This window comes from Microchirus variegatus, assembly GCF_963457635.1.
Source record: "Microchirus variegatus genome assembly, chromosome: 3".
Taxonomy (NCBI): domain Eukaryota; kingdom Metazoa; phylum Chordata; class Actinopteri; order Pleuronectiformes; family Soleidae; genus Microchirus; species Microchirus variegatus.
In genome coordinates, this window is record NC_139804.1 from 24,381,760 (window position 1) to 24,409,423 (window position 27,664).

A 27,664-nucleotide genomic window follows, 5' to 3' on the forward strand; every position below is an offset into this window, starting at 1 on the left:
TCAAAATCTCATCTGAAAAGCAAATTAACAAATGTGTTAAAATAATGTAGAGCAGGGGTCTAAGCTTTTTGAGACTGAGAGCTACTGAAGGGTAAAGAATAATATGGAGGGCTACCATATTAACATTTTATGCACCCTTTTTTTTGTTTTACCATTTAAATGATTAATATTATGCATTAAATTGCATACACATTAATTCCAGTGCTTACTCCTAACGGTTATCAGTTTTTATAAACAATATCAATGATATTTTACTGATTGATCATATGGCACACACCGTATTGGCTGCCTGCGGGCTACCACTGTTGGTGACCACTGCTGTAAAAGTGAAATAAGATAGGAATCACAAAAGTAAGCGACATTAACAGTAACACTACACTGATGCACATGACTTGACTTCCTGTTGGACAGAAGTGTTGAAAACACATTCTAAGTTACTCAGTTTCCAAAAGTTGTCTTTTCAAAAGTTACCAAAACATGTCACCCTTCTTTTATTTCTCTCACATGAATGTATTATCATTTGAACTTAACTGTAAAAAGGGAGGGGCCTGTAGCTGCAGGGCCCCTGGGAACTTGGGGACTTGAAGGGGCATTGTTTGCAGTGTGAGTCACACTGTGTGTGCTCACTTCTGCGATGGACAAAGTTCCCACTGACTTTGGTAATATTTAACAGGACAGATTTTGGGTGACATGACTGAGCCCCAGGCACGAGGACTAAGCAGCATTGTTGACAAGTTTCCACAGTATGTGACACTGATCCACACTGACACCACACCGAGGTGAGTCCGACAAAAGACAGTTATTTATTTTAAGATTAATCTGAACTTCAATTACAGGAGTGATGCTATTTCATGTCATGTGTGAAAAAACAGAAAAAACAGATGCACTGCAACAACATCAAGTGATTTTAGATTGGGCAATATTTCTCTGGTCTGAACTGACCAGTATATTTTGCAATTTGACAAAACAGATGTTTTTCTTTGGACAAGAAACAGATGATTGTGTCTCATAAACGGATGCATTAAATGCAGTTATAGTTGCTTTAATTTTCTTTACTCCTTCATGTTGTGTTTCATTGGTAAACCATGAATTTAATTCTGTGTTGATATTATGTATGCATGCAGGTAATTTAATAAAACAAGATTAATTTAATTAACCACATATAGATCTACTAACCATATCAATTGTCTGTGTTGTTTTTCCTTTTGGAAATAACAGTATTTCTATTCAGTTAAGTCCGTTTCTAGTCAATTAAATTTAAATGATTTATTTCCTTTTATCATTTAATAGTCACAGCAAATGGAACATTCACTCAACTGATACTGATGAAAAATTCAAGACTGACCATGGCATTGACAAATCAACCCTGTGACAAAGATCACAATAACTACAGTTCTTCCTGTCGTTGTTAAGTTTTAAAATCAAAAATAAGTTGGCTGGTTTTATTTTGTGGAAATGTCTGCATTATAAATAAAAACGGAGACCTATTATCAAAGTCATTAAACATAGCCTCTGGAGAGAATGCACTTATTTGCCAAATTGTATGCCAATATATGCAATAGATCTAAGATATTTCAGTCTGGAGTGGTGACGCATTCATAACACAAACTTTGCCTTCCCTGGATTAATTCTACTGTCCTGGCTATAAACCTGAGATTAAGATCAACCGTGGTCCTACATAGATTAATTCATTTCCTCTCATTTCAGGGCCATCCAGCGTTGAACAATGGTGTTTCATCTGTTGGTGCTCCTACTTTCACTCAGGATTCAGGGTGAGAGTTCAGCTCACAACAAATACAGCAGCTCATTTAATGTACCACAGGCCAGTGAGGTGTTTATTGGTGTGTCTCATGGGCGATCCTTTACACAGACACTATAATAATTAGGGCTAATGATGCATCTAAACTTTTAGAAGTAATGGATGAGATGTTGCCAGTGGTCAGGTGATTTCAGAGTCACTGGTTCATGGTCCCAAAAGGAGCAAGCACAAATGATCCTCATTAGTCTGCCATCCGCTGACTGCAATAAGACAAATTGGATAAATAGATGTATATGCTGGGCCTGGATATTTCTCAGACCATTTCCCTAAACAGATGCATAAATTATGAGAGTGCATGCTGGCTCTAGAAGGTAACCCAGTGAGGTCACCACAAACAAGCCATCACCCCGAGTAGCGTGGCATAAAGACGTTATGACATATTTCACAGTTAGTCGTTAATATTAAATCCTGATCTCATCAATTTTTCAGCAGGACAGAGCCTGGTGGATTTGCTGGAATCTAATTGAAGATGTGTCTCTGTGAGCGTACAGTTAGTGAGCAGCTGATGACGATGGATGTTTCCTCACATCCTTTTGCGTCTGTTTTAGTCCCAGTCATGCAGCTTAAGTCTCCGCTACACACATGAATTTACACTCAGCTTTTCTTGTTAGTGTTTTTCACTCGGGGAGAATTCTCTGTCTTTCTCTCTTTATCCCTACAGGGTTTATTGAATTCCTCTTTCTCTCTCTCCCCTTTTATTTTAATTTCATCTCCCATGCTCTCCAACTCCCAGCAAACGTATCCTGAGGTGATACATACCTGTTCCTCTCTCATGGCAAGATTTAGACACAGAAGCAATAATCTACTGTATATTTACTCTAGTCTTCATTTGATCCATTTAACAATTTGAATTATTATTCAGTTTGGGCTCAAACAATGTGAATGTCTACAGTATCTACGATCTCATCACTGAGCCAATTTTAACTGGTTTGAAATCCTATTTAAAGAAGTGAAATGATTTACAATCCTGCATATCTGGTTTACTATGTGCTGACATGTTGTCTTCCTGATAAAACTAGAGTCATTTTCTGATATTAAGTGTTGAAATTCTGTAACACAGTGTGGTACATTTTATATTTCCATCCCCCGCGACCCTCATGTGGAGGATTTGAAGAAGTGGTAGAAGATGGATGGATGGAGTTCACACATTTCTGATGACACCTATCAGCTCCACACTACTCGTTCTGTGTCTCAGTATGGTCATGTTGTGTTTCCATGTCTGTGGAAAGAAGGACATGAAATTAAAGCCCCGACCGCCCGCCAAATGCTGGTAAATTTTACGATTGGCGGGTGAAACTGTCAATCTACCTGCCAATGAGTACAGAGCAACTGCAATTTTTAAGCCCAAAATGTGGCGGCATATTGCTGGGGTGACGAGGATGATTCAAAGAAAAATAAAAGATGACTTTTTAACGCAAAGTGGTGAATTGGACTGTCAAAGTCAAATCCACTTAGAGGCAAGTTAGGGACCATGAGTTGAGACCTTTATTTAAGGCATCAAAAATTGGCTGGTAAAAATCCACTGGTGGCCAAAACAAGTTAAATTGCTTTAACAGATATGCTAGTAAAGTGAGACTGCAAATGGTGAACATAATTCATCCTTTCATAAAGGTCTGCAGGCTCACTTAAGGAGTGGGGGACATCTGATGTCACTGCTCCTTTGACTATAAAACACCAAGGAGCACCCACAAAAAGTTTCCTCCCGATTCTCTTAGTCCAGATTTCTGCAGACCATCCTCTGCCTTCTTCCTCACAGCAGCAGTTTTTGTATTTCACTGCAGTAGCTCATGTCATTAATTGATTTTCATATTTTAAATGATGCATACCGCTGTATAATGGGTTAATGCCCGTCTCTGTTTGGTCCTGCAGTATTAGGAGCTCAGCTGAAGCTGTCACCTGACACACTAACTGTCCTGCGAGGGGAGGAGGCCCAGTTTACATGCAGCACCTCACACACCCAGTGGACCGTTATGGTGTGGCTGCTGAATGGCACAGCGGCACTCACTATATCAAAGTTGCACGGAGTCCTGCCGTCCACCAACAGTAATGTGACTGCCAAGCAAAGCTCGGCAGTCAAGGGAGACAGCTGGGTGTTTGTCCTGAAGAACACGGAGAGGTCCAACGAGGGACCAGTGACCTGTGATCTCCAGGGAATTGAAAGGACATCAGCAAACCTGTTTGTACAAGGTCTGTATGTCCATCTGTGAATGTTTATGTTTATAGTGTACACACAATTCTCTGTATTTCTCATAATGTGTCTTTATGTATTCATTTAAAAAAACATTCTGGGTAATATTCCTTACTATTTGCCTTGTCTTTTAACAAGGAAACATGGAAGCCACAATCTATGAATGTTCCCAAAGTCCCCAAAGTACGAGCTGAACGGGGGAAGAAATCATTTAGATTTTCAGCACCAAATACATGGAATCTGAACTTCAAATTCAAGCCCTTGTTACTGACTGAATGAGTTCAAAGCTCTGGTGAAATGGTTTCAGTCTACATTGTCTGTGTGCAAGTGTTTTATGTATCTGAGATTGTATCTGTTGTTTGATCAAGAGATTTCAAGATTTCAAGATTTGTCAGTCGAGATTGCACAAGGTACATTACGGTGACACGCCCCCTGTTGGGCTAAAACAAGACACAAATTTCAATTTAAATAAAGGTAAAATAGGTTGGAATATAAAGAAAACTGTACACAAGAATAAATATGAATAAAAGAAAAAAACTGTACATGAAACTGTACATGAAACTGTACAACCAACCAGATTAAATAAAGCTTAAATAAAGAAATAAATAAAGTACACAGGAAGTGATTTGATAAACGTTAAGGCAGACAACAGCAAAATTGTCCTAGTAACGTGAGACAGCTGCAAACAGGTATATGTACGACTGAAAACACAAAATAACAGTTTCAGAAATCAATTGTACTCCTCATAATATTTGGACGTTCAGCAGTTTGATGGGATAAACGTTTTTTGCCCCATCCGCCTCTGTGCTGCAGCGAGAGGCAACAGTAATACATTGGATTTAACGTTGATGAGGCATAAAGCAGTTTGACGAATAAAAGTAAATGAAAGGATGAAGCCACAGTTGTGTAGCCGCTTTTGACGCTGCCCACCCACACTCCGTTGTCTCTACTGACAACATAAAGAACACAGAGTCAGAAAAAACAACAACCACGGCTTGCCTCAACATTGAAGAGCCACATAATTAAGTCCCTTTGTTTCAAAATACAAGTATCTGTACGAGCGCCTGAGTGATCAGTCGCACTATATGTCATGGTTGAGAAATCAATGGGTCTGTGTGGTGGAGCATGGTTATTTGATGGTTCCTGTAACAGTTAATGACAGTGTGGGTGGTGTCGAGGATGGGAATTGATTTCCCTCCACACATAAATATCAGTGGGAAACCACTGGACTTCATGACAGTCAGAAGAAACAGCAGACCTCACTGTTCTCCTCTCCTCTGTAACCAGGTGATACATTAGCTGGGGAGCTACGATAAAAGTCAGTACTTGATAAGAAGCTGTTGTTCTCTGCAGTTCTGGTGGTACCGTTATCTCCGGCTGGAAAATACTGCAGTGTGAACATTATAAAATGTTGGATTTCCCCATAGTTATTTTCAAATTTTGTCATTGTCATTGTAACAACAAAGTTTTAGAGTTTCTGTAACTCTAAAACTATTCCTAAAGATTAGATTGTCTGATTTAAAAATCAGCCACTGTACATAATGACAGTGGAAAGGAGGTTAATTTTAGAGAAAAGTTATAAAATAGATTTAACAGGACCAACACTGTATATCAGTTTGATGTAAATGTTAAACGTGGATGTTTAAATTAAATGTCAAATCTGCATCACAACAGAAAATTAACATGACATTAAAATAGCCCATAATTAGTTACCCGTTTAAATAATTAGTGTGTGTATGTTTAGTAAAGTATTTTGAAGACATTCTCTGGGGATGTTGCTACTGATCCTGATACAACCCACCGTACTGACACGGTGGGAAATGGTGGTGAAACAAGTTTATTTGTGTATTCTAGATGCAAAATCATGGTGAATTGATTTTTAAAAAACGTGTGAATATACTGTATAAAGGTCTGCGTAATAGCAGATTAAGAAAATTCTGTATTCTTCGTCTCTCTCTCACATTGCATTGAGAGAAATAAGTGAATAGCATTGCAGTTTGTTTGCCACTACATCAAGTTTTCTTGCAAAGTCAAATAACAGTATGTACAAACCAAACCAAGAGGTCAGCTAAAAAAAAATCATCTTGGAAACATTCACTCTGCAAAACGCAAAGGGGAACAAAAACCAATGACCCTTTGCCTCAAGTATATTATGGAAAGAGCCCTTGTTGCTGCCAGTGCCACAAATCCCCACTGACATATGCAGCCATTAACTGTAGTGTATGGTGAATCAGACCCTCCTGTCTGGATGCAGAGGATCATACGGCCTCACAGCCTTTGAATTAACTGTGCATCTTGGCATGCTCAGTTAACAGTCAGCAACTCTGCCTGTGATTTGTGTACTGCAGCCTCAAATATAGTGTTGGAATAGAGCCACAAATCCACAGTGGGCTGCTCGACTTGATGCCATCATCCACACCCCATTCTTTAATTGTCCAATATGAAGACGATGTAAATATTGCCACACGCTGCTGCTTATATTCCTCTCACCCACTCAAACTCAGACGCACACAAACCTTCCACTTGATCAAATCAATATGTGCAGTTGAGTGTGAATGGGCTGAATGAAGAGAACTCCAGTAAATTAGAGAAGAGTGAACGTGTATGTGGTAATGGTGGAGGAATAGTGACCTGCTTCATCTGAACAAATTTACACCCACAATTGAAGTACCTCTTATATGTCATCGCACATGAGTTGCGGTCCTGCACATGTGATAGACTATAAAGACGTCTAAAAAGTGTAATGATATACATTTTGTTGAGTAGTGCACTAATATTAAAAATTTGCTGTTTCTGACGCTCTTTAAATCCATTGAAATCCATATTTCCATATATTGCGGCCCCACACTGTCACCTGTGGTATCTGCAAGTATGGAGTCTCGATTTCCATCTCAGAAACATAGCCAAACTCTGCCCCTCCCTCTCCCTCTGTGATGCTGAAAAGCTGGCCCACGCCTTTATCTCCTCCATGCCGGACTATTGTAACACACTCCTCATCGGGATCCCTGGCAGGAGCCTCCAAACGCTCCAACACATTCAAAACAGTGCTGCCAGTATCCTGATGAGGGTGTGGAAATATGAATATATCACACCAATCCTCCGGACCCTTTATTGGCTCCCCATCCACCTCTGATGGTAGCGCGGCACAATATCTCACAAAACAATTCTCAACAAGTCACCTTCACTGCAAAATACCCAACGACTCTACTCTCCCAGGACCAAACTACACATAATAGAATAGAATAGAATAGAATGCCTTTATTGTCATTATACAAGTTGTACAACGAGATTTACTTGACTTCACCTTGAAAGTGCATACAGCTAACAACGAAGAACAATAACAACAACAACAACAACAACCAGTGTATGGGTCAAGGACATTAAAAAGAAAAAGTGACCCTAGTTAACGTGAGGTGGGTTTTCAGTTGCAGCGTACTACATTAAAAGGATATACAGCCATCAAATTCTTATTGCACAATATGAAATAGCAGGTCTGTAGCAGGGTTTAAATATAAAAAGTGCATTTCTATGAGACGTGACCCATAGCAGGGTATAAAAAATAATAAATAAGACTATTTCCACAGTATGAAATGTATTTTTTTTTTTTTTTTTTTTTTTAACAGTATATGAAATATAGAAATATAAATATCACAGTGTGAGATATGATTTTAGCAGCATATAGAATATAAATATCACAGAGTGAAATGTAATTTTGCAGTATATAAACATTTACACAGTATGAAAGTGATTTTAGCAGGGTACCATTTAAAAATATAGATATTGCACAGTTTGGAATGTAATTTAAGCAGGAATGGGGGATCGAGCCTTCACAGCAGCCGCTCCACGGCTCTGGAACACCCTGCCATAGAACATGAGGGCACTACACACTGTGTACAGTTTCATAAAACAGGAAAGCATATTCACGTGGTTGCTTTTAATCGAATGGATGTTTTATGTTTGCTTTTTGTTGTATACTTGCAAACACATCATTATTTCTCTTCGGTAATGGACCATTTCATTTTGGTCGCCTTGTGAGGGAGGAAATATTTGTTACTACCAGTTAGCCACTGTGTTGTCTTTTGGTTATTTTATTGTGTTTATTTCTCACAAACAGATATTAACTACTCATTGTTTGCTGCACGTTCTGCTCCCAAAGCTCATCCAATATAGCACTAACACACAGATGAACCAAACAAGGCAACTATTCCCTTGATCCCACACTTTCATCAAACTAGGTCTTCTGTTATTGTGTTCATTCTGAGACCCCCTAGCGGCAGGAATGACAGTCTGTGTATTTATATGCTGCTCTCGAAGTAGCATTTCCCCATTGAAAACACCGGAAAAATCATTGCATCTAAAGTGAGCTAGGGGTTTCCCTGCCTCTCAGCTTTCCCCTGCTGCCCAAACTCTTTTCCCCATTACAGTAATTAACAAACCTTGTTTGAAGAATCAATTTGATTGGTGCTCTTGCACACAATTCATACAAACCTTGACTCGTCACTGTAAGAATTGGATGGTACAATGCTTATGATGTCAAATCAGGCATCAAATAAAGGAAGCTGGAGAAAAGAGGCAGCCAATAATAAGCACAAACCATCAGAGGATTCGAGCCTAAATCAGCACAGGCATGTCATTCGGTTTCGAAAAAGCACTGAAGCTCCTGTAATTATCTGTCTGTCTATAGCAATTGTCTGTAGCATCCACTACCTTTCATTCTGCCAGACAAAAGGCTTCTCATATGAGATACTGTATCTGTCAGGGTCTTAAGTGGCTTATTTGGGTGGCAGGGAAGAAGATAAAGGAGAAAAGTGAAAAGCAATCCCCAGGGAGGCAGCACAGAGAGAGACAGATAAATACATGCAGCTGTATGAATTTCAAAGCACACGGTTACGCTCGTGCATGTGTGGGAATACACAAGCATGTACTTCACATGTGTGCAGGCACATGAAAAACATGAAAGAGGACAATTCACGTTGTTCAAAGTACGTTCTTCTGATTGCAGAAAAAGGAACCGTCAAAGTCTCCGGGGACAACAAGTTGGCTTTCAAGGGGCAGTCGGTGCTGTTTGAATGCAGAGCAGAAGGATGGCACCCTGAACCCCGTCTGCAGTGGCAGGTGAATAACAAAACGGTGAGTACATAAGTGCAGGTGGTCATGCTCACCGTTATCATCCTTCTATGGGTCAAGTTATTAGGGAACTCTGAGAATATAGGAAAATGTATGCTGTAGAGATCCTAAAGCCCTGCTGATTTTAATCTACATAAATTGCACTTGACTTGACTTGACATTTTAGAAACTCTAAACGTCTATCTATCAATATCTATCTATCTATCTATCAAAATACAATGTAGGCAAACAAAGTAATATGTACATAAATATTTATATATATTTAATAATTCACAACGTTTTATTACTACACTTGAAAACCTACTGACTAGCCAATTTACCCACAAACAATACCCGTTTTTTCATATTACCTACACTCGTATTACCCTTGGGGCAAGTTGTATCTCACCCTAATACAATGTACTAAGTTACTGTATATTTGGTTGATACTTAAGTTAAAGCGGAAGTAAAATGTATTAAATAATTCACAGACCCTGTAGTTCCCCTTTAAAGTCAAAGCTATATGTATATGCATGGCTTTACTGGAAACTCATTGTCACATAGTGATGAATGCTTCTAAATTATTGCATATTAATGTTTGCTCGATGAGGCCAACCAGGAAGTGACAACAAATTGAATATGTCTGAATAATGCTTCTTGCATCATCAATAAACATTTCCCTGCAGAGTTAAATCTCACCATGAGAAAAATACATAATATAGCATGGTGCATATGAGAAGAATTGTCCAGTAACTAGCAAAAGCATAGTTGCAGGTCATGTATGTGAATTTCTAATTGCAAAACCTCAGCATGACATGAATGGGATGTGACAAAAGGAATGAAGCTATTTATTGATGTTTTTGGGTGTGTTTAATCACTACATGGTAATATCTATAAGGGACACATTTTGTGAGGATTTTTATCATTTTAAAACAAATAATTCTGACATAATTGCATCTGAGAAGAGAGTTGTGTATTAGATGTATCTTTATATCTGAAATCTCACCATTCATGTTTGTTGCGTCTTTTTTGCCAATCAAAAAAGGCCACGCTGGTTGCTGCTGACGGTGTAAAAATTATTCCCCAAAGTTCCAAAATTAAAGTCTTTATTCCTTCCAATCCGTAAACTTAAACAATTCCATGTACATGCTTCCCCTCCTGATTGAGCAACATCCAGCGCTCCCATTAACCTAATGGAGAGCATGTCCTCTCAAAAACACAAATGGCTCTCACAATGTTGTTCAGTGATGATCCATCACCTTAAAAAAAACCTGAATTGCTCTAAAGTTGATCTCACTCATCACCAATCGTGTTTAGTGATTTTTCAGTATTTAAAATCAATCAGGAAGTAGATTATTATTATGGAATTAATTCCATACATAGAGATGTTGTATGGTGTTAATGATTGTAGTGCTCTCTCTCTCTCTGTGCGGACTGGTGTGAAGGTGAGCCAGCGTGAATACAACATCAGCAGTGAAGTGTCGGGGAAGAGCCTCTTCACTGTGAGCAGCAGCCTCGGTGTGATGGCAGCAAAGAGCTCTCATGTGGACTGTCTGGCCTCCGTGTCTGCTCTCCGCAAACCAGTGACGAGCGGCATCCGTCTGACAGTGGGTGAGACTGTAACACTGGCGTCATTAAATAACGTGCACTGCATATGCACGGGGAGCATGAACTGCCTCTCTTGAGTTTAGGTTCTTTGTGTCCCCTTTTTTGCGTCATCTCAATTTTTTTCGGCGAGGCTTGTGAATCATCACTCAGCAATATTATTGAGGAGATGAGTGGAATAGAAGGGGATAACCCTGTGGAAGTTTTGTATGTTTTTTAGTGTTTGCTTGCACTGTCCTCTCTGCCTTACCTGATGTTTTTAAGCCAGCAATTTAAACTGTTATTGTTTTATTGCTGTATGTTTTTATGGTTGGATGTATTGTTAAGTGTGAGTTATAGGATACTTGAATTTACCCAAAGGGATGAATTAAGTTTATTTAATCTAATCTAATCACAACCCATCAATGGCCCACAGCTTCAAAATACAAATACTGCATGATTACCTTAGTTATTACTCATCCCACATGCAATATATATAAAATAATTTACATAAGTGCATTATAGATATACAATATCCTTGTTTATACTGTAAATATTAAGCCCATACTGTATATATCCTGGTAACAGTCTATAATGTACATTCTATTTAGGCTTATATATATATATATATATGTTTCTATATTGTACATATTTATTACATGTGTCCTTACTGTCTTTGCTGCCGTGACAACGTACATTTCAGCACTGCAGGACTAATAAAGGACCATCTTATCTTATTATCTTATCTTCTACCTGTAGTCACTGTGACTAAAATCACAAACTTTCCTCTTGCCTGCTGTTGCAAATTAAACACAGCCTTCTTTACACACTATGCCGTCAAATCGGTAATTGAATCATAGCACTGCTTCAGCATTTCTATACCAAAACAGTGACGTGACCTCCTCCTCCTCCTCCTCCCTTCAGTTGCAGAGGTGATACAGGAGGAAAATGACTGCACAGTCCCACTGGCGGTAACAGGCACCGTCTCTGCTGTGCTGCTCCTCCTGCTCTGCATCTCCATTATTCTCTGCTACAGACAAAAGAGACAAGCAAGTAGGCACTTTTTCCCTTTCTTTAAATTGCTCGAGGTGAAGTAAATGTCACCCTCCCTGCCTTTTCAAGTGAAGAAACTGTGATTAAAGTATAATGAAGGAGATAGGTGGTTACATGCTGTGACTCTGCACTGGCCCGTGCTGGCCTTCACCAAGGGCACACAGTATTTTTGTCTGACAAAGGTGGAACATTAGTTGTCAGCAGAAAGCGTAACTTCTCCTCCGCGTGACTGTAGGGTTGACAGTCAGTCTCCCAAAACAAGTGGGAAAATGAAAACAGGAGGAAAAACAAATCATCTCCCTGAACAACAACTGCAGAGGAACACAGGATGAGCAAGGCAACTTTTAATTTGTGAGACTAGGAAGTTGTCATTAACATCCAACTTAAGTCATTATTATTTTGTCCCTGCTGGATTGTACAGCTAGTCAGGTGCAGTACATCAAGCAGCTTTACAGAGTACTTGCACATGTAATATTGTTCTGTTTATTGTCAACTGGTCTGTCCATGACTTGCTTCTCCAATTAATGGGACAAGGAAAAAGCGGTAGATAATGGATGGAATGGATGGATGGAAGTTTTGTCACTCCATGCCCCTGCTGTGTCTCAGCCTGTTGACTCGACCCACCCACACATGCACACAGTCACAGAGAAAAAGTGACTTTTCTATGAAATAAATATTATCTATAAGGTAAAAAAAAAAAGGTCTCAAAATAAATTTTTAGTTTTGCCATATGCCTTACTTCACCTATAATTGCACCCATTATAGAGTGGAGATTTCCTTTCAATATTTCCCTTAGAATTTGAAAGATGCATAATTATGGAGCCATCCACAGGGAATCATATGTAACAGAAGACATTTGTTTTGTTAGTAGTTGTCCGTGTTGTTGTGTTTTCCAATAATATCCTAAATGAATTACCAACCCAAATCTGTGACAGATGTTCCACTCCGAAATAAGACCATCAATCTTTTCACTGCTGGTGTTTGATCTATAAAGGCTGTTGCAGAAAAATGTGATTTCAGTGAGTCTCATTATTGGTTTTCTAGCTATTGAAACCTTGTTGTTTGCACCAGGGGTACAGTCTTATTAGAGCAATTGAAAAATGGAGAAGTGAGCCGATATTGTACAACAACAGACCCTGACCCATGTGGTTTATGCCAGATAAAATTGAAAACTCTTTCCACTGAAACTTTAATCTTTAAACTATTTTCTCTTTGTTTTGGAAGTTGGTTCACACTTATCTTCATTCCCTTTAACACACTCTCCATTTTCATAAAGTGAGGTGGCTCCATATGGTAAATCTGTACTGTATGTGAAAGCAGCCATGTGAAGAGTGGAAAAAGGGAAACATGTTATCAAATAGTTATAAAAACTCCATATGCCAACACCTCTAAAGCTTACTAATTTTGCCATAACAAAGGTAATGTATCAATTATTCCTAGACATCCACATTTGTTTTTAAAGGTCCAGTGAGTAACATCTGGGCAGGCTTATTCAGAGAGATTAAATATAAGTGTATAATTGCTGTAAAATAAACATCTATTTTAAGTCTTTGATATGTATTTTGGCGAGGGCCTTGCTTTACAGAAGTTGCCACCAAGAATAACATCCTTTTTCGTATGTGAAGGCCACTGTTGTATGGGAAAGGTAGGTGCAAGTGGGGAAAAAAAGTCGTCATATTCACCATTAGATTAAAGCCCCATATAAGACCCGGGTCCAACATAAGACCTGGTTATATGGGTCAGGAATGGTATAAATAGTGTCATAAGTGTCACCACACTGGATCTCACTGGATATGGCTGGATCTCTTGATCCCACTCCAAGTGAAAGGATATTTCTACAGATGTTTCTAGTGCCATCTGTGAGATGAGCATTGCCCCTACGACAGGGTTGCCTTAGGACCACTGCCCTGCCTGTTTTAGACGTTTCCCTGCTCCAACACACCTGGGCAGGTGTTAGAAGAGGCTTGTGTGTGTGTGAGATAACAATGGCTCAGAATCACACACTTAAACATAGTGTAATCCCTGTCACAGATTCTGGACCATTGCAAAACATGACCATGGTTTAGTGCCCAGGGATTATCATAAAGCAGGTGTGGCCGTGTCTCCTCCAGCAGCTGATTCTGCGCCCGAAAACCTTCTGCAGCACTGTCCTTGATTCAGTCTTGTAACTTTTATGTTAAAACCCCAGAGCAAGTTCACATAACTTTGTGAGGATGTTCGATGAAATGGATCGCTTCCGAGTGACAAAGTGTTCCTTTAATCCATTCCAATAGGGAGTAATGTATGCTTTGATAACATTGGAAAAATGTCAGGGATGTAATACAGTCATCCTCAAAGACAAGCATGACAGAGGGGATTTAAAACATGACAAAGACAATATCTCCTCCTGAAAGAGGAACAGTTTTAACTCTCCTGAGGCAAACACCATCTGCACAATTGTTATATTCTTATGTTTTTGGCCAGGAGGACCTTTTAGCAAAGACGACCATCACGCCATGTTAAAAAAGTCATTAACACTCTGCTGAGTTGCAAACTGACTGGAGGCAACAATGTTAGCACAGAGCCCAAAACTAATAAACAGTGGGAACTTTACAGCATTCATATTGATGTAGATGCACCGAGCTAGCACAATGGTTATTCTGTCAATGCCGTAAGAATAATAACGTTAGCAGATGATGGCTCATAATAATTCTGTCAACTTAATTCACCACTTTTCTTTTACCTTATAGATCCAAGCCCACAGGAGACCACATGGTAAGGCTTCTTTTGCTTTATTGAATCCCAGGTTTTTATTTTACTCTTCGAAAACTGACAAAATTTACTTAACTTAACAAAAAAACTGCAGAGTTTCAAGTGAAAAAGACATTTTGTGGGAGAAGAAGCTTTGAATTACACTCACAGCTCCGTACAGGGGACATTTATTTAATAAAGTGTCAGGAGTGGCACCTTGTGGCATCTGCTACTGCTGGAGCTCATCTTAAAGGTTTAACGGTTGGACATGCTGTGTTTTCAGAGTTGATCTTTCTGCATACATTGGTTGGTGAAAATGCATAAACAGAACTGCAACTCACTGGATATTTTCTCTATGGTTGCATGAAAATCCCAGTCGATCAGTCATTTCAGGCACCAACAACCATGACACATTACACGTTTGAACTTCAGCAGGTTTTCTTGACCATATCTACATGCCTATAAGTGCACAGAGCTGTCACTATAGGTGATTGGCTGATGAGATATTTGCATTGACAAGCAGTTGAACAGGCGTACCTAATAAAATGGTCAGGAAGTGTACCTGCAAGACATTTTACACCAACTTGATTAAGATTCAACGTTTGTTATTAGCTAATTTAAGAAGATGCATTATACTATAAAGATTATGGCTGATAGCTTTTACATTGAACATCAAACAAAAATTGATGATGATGTTCATTTTTAAACAATGCAGTCGACCCTCGCATACTGCAGCTTTGTGAAAAAGGAACATTGTCTGTCCACAACCATCAGCATAGCCTGCTCTGTAAATCTCAGCGAAAGGTTATATTTACCATTGGACCGTTCATTTGTGCATTTGCAGGCTTGACCAATCAGTGTTTGGGAAAGACTTGGTTGCTGAGGCGACGAGGGGGAAGGTCAACCTGGGATATTCTAGTGATGGCCCCACAGGTGAGAGAGCAACATACACTGTAGTTCATCATGGCAGCTAACTCAAACTACAACTGTACAACACAGTCATATCAATGACTTTATTCCAATGAACTGCAGCTCTACGTTTGCAGGAGTCAGCTTTAGCACAAAAGTATGTACAATTGACATTTTGACAAATATTTGTTTAAAGCCTGCTACCCATTTATTTAAGTCTTTCTTTCATCGTCTTCATTCTAGCACAAATCACAAGATAGTTTGCTGTAATATCGTCATGTGATTTGTGTCTAACTGCTCATGCGGCACGGATCAGTGCATTTTGAGTACTTTTTGCTCAAATGTGTTTATATAGCTGGTCAAAATCAATTATTTTTTTCATTAGATTGTCTTGGTTGTGCTGAATAAAAGGATATACTGCACATTCTTATAGCCTCTGCATGTTTTAACATAGTAATGGAAAAAAAGCTGCCGAAATGCTCTGTGCTCTAAGGGTTAAATGACCGGTTTACCACAAAATTAATTACATGTAGTGTACTTCACAGATCACAAAGTGACCTTAGTGTTATGTGGGTGAGGTACTTGCTGAATGAGTGGCTTTAATCAAATGGGATTAAGCAGCTACAAACCACACACACTGTCAGCAAAACCATACAAATCATGTTTACTTACATTACTTATAGTTTTTGAAAAAGAAAAAGAAAATATCTGACCCACTATTTTACTGGGGTGTACTTAAGTCTAAAGTGGACTGGAGCTGCTCAAAAGAATTGAAGGTTAGATTGGACTAAATCACTGTTTTCCACCCTGCAGACGCAGATTACAATGAGCTTATCACGGAAATTCGTAGAAAGATGGACTTCGCCAGCTTTCGTAAGGTAAGACGGAGAGAGAAAGAGAGAGGAGGGAGTGACTGATGGAGACAAAATCGACTGAAGCTGAATAATGCATCCAGTCTTTGTGCTACCTCCTCGTGTTGATGAGAACAGGAGGGAGCTGCATTGCTGCACCGCCTCACCTCTGCTGGTCTCGTATCAGGCAAATCAAATTAGCCATCGAGGATTTAATACACATTTTGTAGAGCTCTTCTTGTATCCAGCGTTAGACTCCTCTGCGAGGTACTACTGTTGTTGTGGTGCATGATCTACAAGTGAACAATTACGACAAGCTTTTAAAGGTGCATTATGTAATAAATCTAAAGCAATTGGCCATAAAATCCTCCTAATATGTCACAGAGACTCAGGAATAATGTTCATATAACAAACTGAACTCACCAACAACAACAGTACAGCCAAAATATTTGCATTAAAAGAAATATTTTGCAGACTGCAAATCATGTTTATGTTTTGAAATCAGGTTTTGGCATGTGGCGCCACCTACCGCCATCTACCAATCATTGCAATCAGTAGAGTCTCAGCTGCCAAGCAACCACGTGGTGCCAGTTACGTCAGAAAACGAAACCTAAAAGACCTCCGTATTTTGAATTTGAATGTAGTAACTGTTTTTGGCCACATTCTTACATATGGCACCTTTAAACCTGAGAAAAAAAATCCTCGTCATTTTCCAAACATGACAATGCTGAAGAGATTATTGTGCCACTGGGAGTTTTCTCGACCTGACCTGTTAGTCACTGATTGATTTTGGATAATGTACTGCGTTGTATTTATACCTTGTGTCTAATAATGAAAAGCAAAGAGACAACTGCACTCTTGTGGAATGGTTTATTTAGCTTTTTCCCCTCAAATGAATTGAAAGTGCAGCTGCCCTGGATTGGGGTCACAATTTGACCTCTGATTTGCCGTCTTTAAAGAAATGAACTAGCTGCTCTGCTCTTAGTCTGCTAATAGGATATGACCTTACCGAACTGACAATGGGAGACCTTTATGGCAGTGGCTGTCTTACTGCTGTAATCAGATACAGCTGATCATACACTTTAATTTATTTATTATTTGTACTGTATATATTTCAATATAGATTTCTTCATTATCAATATAAAAAAGGTTAAATAAATATGAACGTGCATGTACATTGTATAAATACACGTTGACACATCAATATTGTGACTTTTTGTGACCTAATTAACAATATAAATTGAGCCCCAGGTTTCTGTATCACCTAATATTATTTTGAATAGGTGAACAAGACATTTTTGAGATAAATGAATTACAACATTTTATTCAAGTGAAATGTTTGGGGGAACAGGATATCAACAAACTGCATATCATTATTGTAGCCTTTTCCATGGCTGTGGTTCATCTACACTGCAGCAAAACATTATCTAGTGTTTTATCACTGAGAGAACTAAATGCGATGGTGTTCTCCAACAGGCCCCTGATGTTGTGCACTCCAACAGCCAATCTCTGCACACTGAGGGCCACGTCCAGGTGTGCGTGTCAGAGGAAAATGCAGAGGAAAACGCCAAGAATATCAGGAGAATTACAACAGTTTGAATTGTGATGCAGTAAATGTGGTGTTAATACCAGTGTTTGTATAGTATAACTGGATTTTCTTTGTAAAGCCAGAGAGTAATGAATGTAATGTGGTTGAACTGCATGACTGCCATTTTTAAAACTATGTAACTATGCTTTTCTCTTTTTATATGGATCCTGAGAATGTCTATAACATGGAATTTTAAGTAAAATTTTAAGGATTTTTTTTTGTCTTGTTGGCTTTCAATTATTATATAACTTATACGAATTACAAAACATCGATACTTGAACATTTCAAGTTCATGATAAGAGTAGATTGCTGAGGATTACAAATAGGGCAATATTCACAACACCCTTTAAGGAAAAATCCAGAGTTTAAGTTTGCAAGTGCCATCTTCAAAGTCAGTAACAGTCGATTGCAGAATGCAGCACCAAACACTCTCTCAGTGGACACCAGTGCAGAGTATTTTGATATTCCAACATAGGCTAGTGAAGTTGAAATTGAAAGGGCGCTGCATAGGACAGCATAGTCTGTTTGAAGATAGCTTTAGCAGTAGAGTAATGAAATGTTTATGAACAGTCTTCTATAGAATATGTCTGTACACTTGCAAAGTTATGGACACTTCGACTATGTTTGTCTATAGGAACACTCTCCTCACTACCACACAAGTGGAATGTTGTTTTGAGCCCTTAAAGCCGTTTTAAAAATAGTGATTTTTCGCAACGGAATGTTATGCCCTGTGCACTGTCAAAATTCCTCCGATTGACGTGATTGTTACACCAACACAGAAGATGGACTCATTATTAACCAAAAATAGACCTACAATGTCTGTAACTCTGGACTTTTCCTTTAATTCATTCATCAATTTTCAGAGTCAGTCTGAGTTCACACAGAGAGAGACAACAGGTTTAGCCTGGACAAAGAAAACCCTAACCCTTCTCATTCATGCTCATATTCACACCTACAACAACACAGAGCCTCCAATAAACCTAAACCTTAGTGTCTGCATGTCTTTGGACTATTGGAGGAAGATGGACAACCAGAGAAAACCTATGCACTCACAGCAAAAAAGGGAACAGTGCTGCTGACCACCAAACCACATGATGGTCCACCTTCAGTTCAGTTACTTGAAAACCTGAAAACTCCTCTGTAAAGAAAAATCTGGTGGACTTTAAAGGACTGTTATAGGGCCACCACTGTTACTACTTATTGGTGAGGTTTGATTTATTTCAGTATTTTTTTGTACTCATTTGTTCAATGGGAGTGTTTCTTCTCCAACAATATCTCATCAGACTGCAGTACTATAGTCCATTCCTTGGTCTAATACCATTTCCAGTCCATTACATGGCAATTTTTTTTCCCCACTTCACATGTAGTGGTGTCGACAAGTCAATTAATTCCCCAGCCATGGAAAGGAAATAAAATGCTGCTGGATGGCAAAGGCTAGAGACTGAGCATATTAATACTATGTGGCTGGTGCTGTGATGAGACCGATGTGGTGGTGAGTCTGTGTGTGTAGTAATGCAAAGAGCAGATTTATCCCTGCGTGAAGTGGGTAACATAACATTTGCATTTCATAATAGTAAAGGATGGAGCTGAGGTGGAGGTTTATGAATCTGCCTGACACTGTGTAGTCTCTGCAGCACTGCTGTAATAGATGACATGACCATTGCTGCTCTAAGAAAACCTTGTGTCCTCAAAACAAGTAAACAAAAAAACATATGCATGCCTTCTCTTTCTCATTTCTTAACCTGAAATGCGTTTTCGTCCATGTGAGGTCATAATAATTATTTGATAATGTCACAGCATTCAATTGAAATATGTGCCAATGAGTAAAAAGGGTTTTCCTGTATACTGCTGTGATTTTTGTTGAAGTATTTATGCATCATTTGTCATATATCCCATAACTGAAATTTCCTTAAAAGAAACAGAAAAGTTCATAAGCAGCAGCAGCAGCAGCTTGTATTTCATTGAATGGGAAATACTCTTTCATTTTACTGGGGGCAAATGCACTCTAATTGGATCTTATACTTTTACACTTGATTTATTGCTGCTGGCAACCCTGTTTAGCTCAATACGACTGCAGTCCCAGATAATATGGCACAGTGGCTAAATCACTGCAAAAACAAGCTCCACAAAAAAAATGCACTCACATATTTGCAGTGGGCTCGGTTCTGTGGTAATACTAGGCAGACGGAGGTCAGAGGTCAGGTTCAAGAGGAGAGACGATGGCAGAGACTGGACATGCACACATACGTGAATCTGATGAGTATTTTAGGCAGAATTGTGTCATTAAGCTGCGTGTTGGATAAAAACTGAAGCAACAGACCGTTATGACAGTTGTGTAAAAGCTTGGACTTGTTTCATGTTTGAGAAATACATTTGCCATGTAGGACTTACATGAAAGATCATGAACAATGAGCACAGAAGTTGACATTTCGCAGAAATCTCCCCTTGAATTGTCAGTTATATGTTGACAGCATGCATTCTTGCATTATTGAAAATAGCATGCTGACACAGTTTCCTGCCATTTTCTCTCACCAGATGGCTGACACAGATCCGCACTTTGGAAATCACATCTCACCAGTGGTAGTGAGAAAAGTGATTGTCGTTGCTCTCTCTATCTCTCTCTCTCTCTCTCTATCTTTCGCCCTATGCTTTCATCACTGCTGCCTCCACATTCTGTTTTCTTGCACTAAACACCTGACACTGAAGCAGGCGGGAGGCTATTAAATAAATTAGGTTTCTGACAAAGACAGGAGCAGAATGAGAGACCTATTACATGACTGGCATTTAGTGTTGTGTTTTCCTGCTTAACCTTATACCCGTCCCTGGGGATTTTAAACTCAATGGGTGTCAGTTACGCTCCACCAAGTGTGCTAATATTGTTTGGAGGCATCTATAAACTCACAAACCAAACCAGGCAAACACCAATCTCTATCTGCTTTTCCAACATTGAGGATGTAACAGGGTCCCTCACATTCACCTTCCATAACCCTTTAAAGGTACTCACAACCATTTGGTGGACCACACTCGAAGTCACATCTCTACCGTTTGGTGTAGTTATGCAATGCTCATGCTGTTTTCAGTGTTCCAACAGGTCAAAAACCATTTGTGCTGTTGTACAGCCACCAAAAATATTTGTGAGTGAGTAATATTGGTCGCAAAATTACAGGTAATATGACTTGTTCTGAATGTTGTACTTTTATTATGAACAGACGTCTCAACCGTTTGGTAGAGGACTGTATCTGAAATACTGTAGGGTATAATTAAAAAAGAAATAATATATATATATATACATATTGATTGTCATTGTTATCATAAGTGAATGATTATGTTTTTCTTGATGCGTACCTTAAAGGGTTAACCAAATGAAATGCCTTGATTTCTTTTTCCCATACATAAATACTAGAAAAAAACTAACACTAATTAAGGAATTAAATAATATATACAAAAATCAGGAATACAAGTTGTGATTAAAATATGTGCCATAATTTCCAAAGGTAGTGATTAATATTGTATATAATCAAATCTTTTAAACACCAGAGCATTTCTTTTCGTCTCAAACACCCTCAACATAATTAAACCACTTATTGTAACACATGTAAATGCAGTTATACCTTTATGTCAGTGTACATTGTACATGTGTATATTCAAAGACTTGTTGTGTAAATTGTTATATTTTATCTTATTGTGATATGTTTATTTCTATAGGATGCTGTAAGAGAAAAACCTACTATTCACCATCTTTAAATAAGCAACTCACATTCCTAAAAGCACAAGCCTAACAAACTCAGGACAAGGTCAGCTGCAACTCTGTGTAACCCTGGCATCCATAATTTGTCTACAGGGTGTGCCTCATTATATTTTTCTTGAACCTAACCCAACTGGAGCAGAGAAGCGATAACTCAACTACGCAGTCCTCCTCAAGGTCGAGACTCTAGGTATCAGCAGAGGAAGGCGCCAGACATCTTGACCTGGCGTCTCTATCCTTCCATCCATCCATCTTCTACCGCTTACCCGGGGCCGGTTCCAGTGGCAGCAGTCTAAGAAGGGATGCCCAGACCTCCCTTTCGCAGGACATTTCCTCCAGCTCTTCCTTCGCAGGGTGCTCGAGGGTTCATGGGGGTTTGCTCAACCAGTCCACATGTGTTTTGTGGACTTGGAGAAGGCTTTCGACCGCGTCCCTCGTGGCATTCTGTGGGGGCTGCTCCGGGAGTATGGGGTCGGGGGCCCTTTGTTAAGGGCCATGTGGTCCCTGTACGACCGGAGCAGGAGCTTGGTTCGCATTGCCGGCAGTAATTCAGACTTGTTACCAGTGGATGTTCTCCGGCAGGGCTGCCCTTTGTCACTGGTTCTGTTCATTCTTTTTATGGACAGAATTTCTAGGTGCAGCCAGGAGCCGGAGGGGGTCCGGTTCGGGAGCAACTGGATTTCATCTCTGCTCTTTGCAGATGATGTGGTCTTGATGGCTCCTTCGAACCAGGAACTCCAGAATGCGCTGGGGCGGTTTGCAGCCGAGTGCGAAGCAGCTGCGATGAGAATCAGCACCTCTAAGTCCGAGGCCTTGGTTCTCGACCGGAAAAAGGTGGCTTGCCCCCTCCGGGTCAGTGGAGAGATCCTGCCTCAGGTGGAGGAGTTTAAGTATCTTGGGGTCCTGTTCACGAGTGGGGGAAAGATGGAGCGTGAGATTGACAGGCGGATCGGTGCTGCGGCCGCTGTATCGGTCTGTTGTGGTGAAGAAGGAGCTGAGCCGAAAGGCAAAGCTCTCGATTTACCGGTCAATCTACGTTCCTACCCTCACCTATGGTCATGAACGTCTATCCTCTCCACCTTTTCTCCAAAACCTTAGACATACCATAACTCTGGGATTCACAGGCAGAATGACAGAGGATGGGCAACTGTTTATGTTTGGCATTGTCTCAGTCCTCCTCAGAGCTGACCTGTTTCCAATAAAGCTTTTCATCTATCTATCTATCTATCTATCTATCTATCTATCTATCTATCTATCTATCTATCTATCTATCTATCTATCTATCTATCTATCTATCTATCTATCTATCTATCTATCTATCTATCTATCTATCTATCTACATGTGTGTGTGTTGATCACCTGTCAGTGCAGGAAGTATCTCCTTCCGCCCTGCGTGCATCATCGGAAATAACAGAGTGGAACAGAACCATCAGGGAGGACAGTATAGAGAAGTGTGCTGCTAGGGTGCACCTCCCCAGCTGCCTTAACGGGTTTTCTGTTGGCAATTAGCAAGAAGCCACTGCCAGTGCTCCTTTTGTTGGTGTATGGATAAATAAATGGAAACTATGTCTAATGGCTCTCTGGAGTACAGTGTGATGTCTCCAGTGGCTTGTTATATTCTCCTTTCCACTTCCTGTTCTTCAGGGTCCATTAACAGGCTAGTAAGTGCTCAGATGTAGGAGACACTGAGAAAAGGACAATTAAAAACACACATTTACATACACTCACTGGCCACTTTATTAGATACACCTGTTTAACTGCGTGTTAACACATAACCAGAATCAGCTATTCACATGGCAGCAACTCAGACACGGTCAAGATGACCTGCTGAAGTTCAAACTGAGCACCGGAATGGGGAAGAAACATAATTTAAGTGAATTTGAATGTGGAATGTTGCTGGTGTCAGACAGATTGGTCTGAGGACGTGCTGATCTTCATGGATTTTCACTGACAATCATCTCTACAGTTTACAGAGAAAGAAAATATCCAGAGAGTCAGAGGTCTGGGTGAAAATGACCAGAAATTTAAGGAGTATGGCCAAACTAGTTCAAAATAATAAAACGGCAGCAACTCAAATCATTACAACCAAGTATGTAGAAAATCTTCATTGAATCCAAAACCCATTGAACGTGGATGGAGCATCTCTTGGTGACATATTATGCAAAAATCAACCTTTTAATAATTTAAATCCTTGTTAAGTCCTATATAGTCCTATTTGGGACTCTGGAGGCAAAGTGTGAAAAAAGATCTCACTCATGTTGTTGTGGTCCTCCTCAGTCTAGGTACAGGAGATGAAACATGCGATGTCGGTCACTGGGACGTCACAATGCGCTAAATTCCTGGAATTGTCTCGCCGAGCTCCGCTCTGTCTGTAAAACACGCGAGAGTGCTGGCGAGGGCAACGGTATCTGAAAACCGTAAGTCCTCAAAAAGTTCTATTCTTTGCTCCACAGTGCAGCACAGAGTCCTACACAAACTTCCAGCCTCAGAGGATTTATCTGTCCAGTGGATACATGTTATATGATGGCAATGTGCCTGCTGGAGGCAGCAAATGATCATGGTCATTTCCTGGCCCTTAAGTTTCATTTTACTTCGTTTCTTTTTTTTTTTAAGTTGGACCTAAAGAGATACTACTAAACAGAGCGTTCTGAACAGGGCTGTTTTGTCAGGGTGATTGAACTGCTGTGGTGCTTCATCCTTATGGTATTTTGACCAAAGCATGTCACAGACATGTTCATTAGGACACCAGGGAACTAGGTTAACTTGGAGAAATAGGTTATAATAGGACTCCTTTAATTAAGCTTTCTGCACCATTATCCCACTGTAAACCCCCTCTTCTTCGGCCAGGTAATTTCCACCCAAGTTTCCCTCATCCATTTGAGCAGTGACACTGCGAGGGAGAACTCGCAGGGACAGTTTACTTTAGAGCACTTTCAATTGTTAACTAAAATATCGACATTTGCCCTGGCGTATCAATTATTTTATTGCACGATGAAGGATGAGGCTGTGGCTCATTATGTTTGGAAAGTGGAGGTCTGTTGTAGACACAATAAAATGTTGAAATGTTTTATCCCAGTATTCATTGGTGGTTTTCTTCAGATTTGTTGAAGTAATAGGCAAAATACACCAGACTGGTCCATAATACAGTTGCATGTCAAGTATAAGGTCAAATTACTGACAGGTTGTAGCCTCACATTGTGAGTTCGTACACTACGGATTAAGACTCCACAATCACTGACCTCTGAATACACGCGGCCACAGGACTCTTCTACTCTGACATGAATATTATAATGGAACACAAACCCTCAGAGTACTTTATCATCTGCTTTATAAATATGTATTCATGCACACCAGGCCCCAGCTCCTTGTAAAAGCTGCACCACTCCAGATTGCTATTGCGTTGATTGACTTGAATTAAATGCACCCTCTTGGCTCTGGTCAGTGCAAATTAAACAGTTCATGCTTTGTTTGGGCTCTGGAGGGTCTGCACTGGTAGAGCGGCAGTGATGAATAACTTAACACCTCTTCTCATTATTGAAAGTCGATAGTTTAGCACAGTAACTCTGTGCCACTATGTTATGCGTCTAGGATCATCAGCAGCCACCGAGGATGAAACCTTGATATTACACCTGGTTAACTCTTTATTAGCTGTTTAATGGAACTCAGCAGGTGTATGTGCCACACCAAAATATATAATAATACTAATAGTATTAATTGATTTTAGCGCTGGGTTGCTGTGGCTGAATTACTGGCCCCGGCAGATGGAGCACCAGATTGTAGTGGTGGCTGCAGAGCATTTTCCTCTGCCTCTGAGATATTTCCAAACCCACTCAGACCCTCTCTCACCTCTGCGAGTGTGACTCACTGTGTTAAATCAGATCCCAGTCACCATTTTCACAGGTATTTTCTCTATACTTTGCTGATTCTGAATTATGTGTCTGCCCAAGAGCAACAAGCATGACCTCACTAAGCATGATTTTCTATACAATATCATGTAATAAACAAAATTATGCATCTTTATCTTTGGATTAGAGTCTAATCTGAGTCAGTTTGTCCATGACAACAGTCAAATATAGGGGCGGTGGATATATATATATATATATATATATATTTAATTTGCATCTTTGTAAATGGCTGTCAGACAAAATGTCAGCTGTGTCTTAATACAAACCAGTCCAGTTATTAATTTTTTTTTACTAATCAATATAAGTATGGTGGTACCTGAGGAGGTCAAATTAAGCAGGTTGAAACAACTGAATTGGCTATTTTAATTTATGTTTGTCGTTTGTTTAAAGCTGCTCTAGGCAGGAAAATTGTTAATTGTCGACTTTCATCTGCAGGTTAATGTTAATTTACTGTCCTGTAGCTCATATCATCATCAGACGAGCAAGGACAACACACTTGTATCATACGAGACAGAAGACCTGAGGCAATCTCTCCATCTTTAAAAATCTCTACATGTATTGACATGTTTTATTGAGTTTCTTGTCTATTCCCTTTGGGTCTCTTACTCTTACATAAATTCCCATATATGTGAGCCATATTACTTTCACATATATGAGAAACCCATAGTACAAGTTGAATATGCATATTTATTAGAAATACATATGTATATATTATATGTCCATGTTTAATACATGTCATTATGTCCTATATGTTTTAACCTCATTATGAGGTTTAATGAACTGTCAGTCCACTCCTGTTTCACAACTGGTGAACTGGTCACAGAACAATCCCTAACTCATGATGGATACAGAGTCTCTATTTAAAACCCAAAGGGACAGGGACAAGTGAAACTCAACTTCAAACCCTTTTTAAAATCACAAATCTGCACCCGCCTATCTGTCATGGTTGGTTTCAGGTGGCAATAACAGTGGCAGTGAGAGTGTAGCAATTCAATACGTCAGCACTTCTACAGACCACGTCCCCCTGATAGTGCTGTCAACATAAATGATACCCAGCTGTCCATGTACGGGCACCTGAAAAGACTTATGCACCAAGTTGCTTGTAACAGAAAGCACTTCTCGTAAAATCCAATAGCGACTCGCCATTCAATCTGACAACCTGTGCAGTTGCCGGGTAAAGCAATTCCCACAGAAACACGGGGGCTTCTTCTTTGTCCTGTGCTGAGAATCAGTGATAAAATAACAACGCCCATTTTAAGCTGCATTTACAACTAACTTTTCATTTGACTATGGTGATTTCAAATAAAAATACAATCCAGACAATTGATTCGCTCCTCTGTAGTTGAATGCTTTTTCATAAAGTACTAAACACCAATGGTTAAAGGTCAGAGCTACAAGTTGTTGTTTTTTAATGAGACTGTGAAAGAAGCGTTTTATTCACAGCTGAAAGTTGAGTCATGGCCAATAAGAAACAACCAAGAGGTGAATCATCACAAATAACTGCTTTCAAGGGTTTCCATTTCTGCCTCTCCAGACTAAAACCAAACAGAGCCAGCAGCTTTTCAGACTACTCAGTTTCACAGCTACAAAAGACACGGACAGTGTGGATGGCATGTGTATCTGGAGCAGAATATGTTTGTTTTTAAGTGAAAACAAAGAACTGTGGATGTACTTTTGGTTTGACCAATGACTGCCCGATGTTTAGTTTGGGGGGGGGGGGGGGTCACAACACCTGAATAATGATCTGATCTGACTTTAGGATGATTGGTAGGATATCTGGCATGGTTGTTTTTGTTCTGCTCTCACCTGTATTATCTATGGCAATATGTGTATCTCCAGGTTTGGTGTGTTCAGAATAATGCAGATAACGTAATGGATTTAAATGAACAGTAGCTGTAGTGATGAAAGCCAAAACTCGCCCTGAGGCAGAGGCTTTGCTGTAAAAACTGTTAGAGTGAAACATTAGCTGACCTTAAATAAACAAGGCCACCACTGTAATATTATAATCTGTCATCAGTTATGCAGTGGCTGCATTTGTTGCTGACATTGATCTGTGTATTTCAGTTAAAAACAGGGAACTGCTCAATTGCCTCCTAATAGCCCAGAGGACATGGTGATCAACACATCCCGATTCTCTCCAAACAAGAGTAATGGAAAGAATGAAAGAGTGGCCTTCATAGTTAATG

The 27,664-nt window shown here is 39.6% G+C and overlaps 1 protein-coding gene across 1 annotated transcript; it reads left to right on the forward strand.

Annotated features, from left to right (window-relative positions):
* Positions 1–690: 690 nt before the first annotated feature.
* Positions 691–17,839, forward strand: igsf5b (immunoglobulin superfamily, member 5b; the record flags this gene model as incomplete). Its single annotated transcript, XM_083886908.1, has 10 exons — positions 691–779; positions 1,765–1,772; positions 3,689–4,006; positions 9,010–9,137; positions 10,559–10,724; positions 11,622–11,750; positions 14,480–14,504; positions 15,325–15,413; positions 16,203–16,267; positions 17,717–17,839. The coding sequence occupies 10 exons, from the start codon at positions 691–693 to the stop codon at positions 17,837–17,839; spliced, it is 1,140 nt and encodes a 379-aa protein (XP_083743034.1).
* Positions 17,840–27,664: the final 9,825 nt, after the last annotated feature.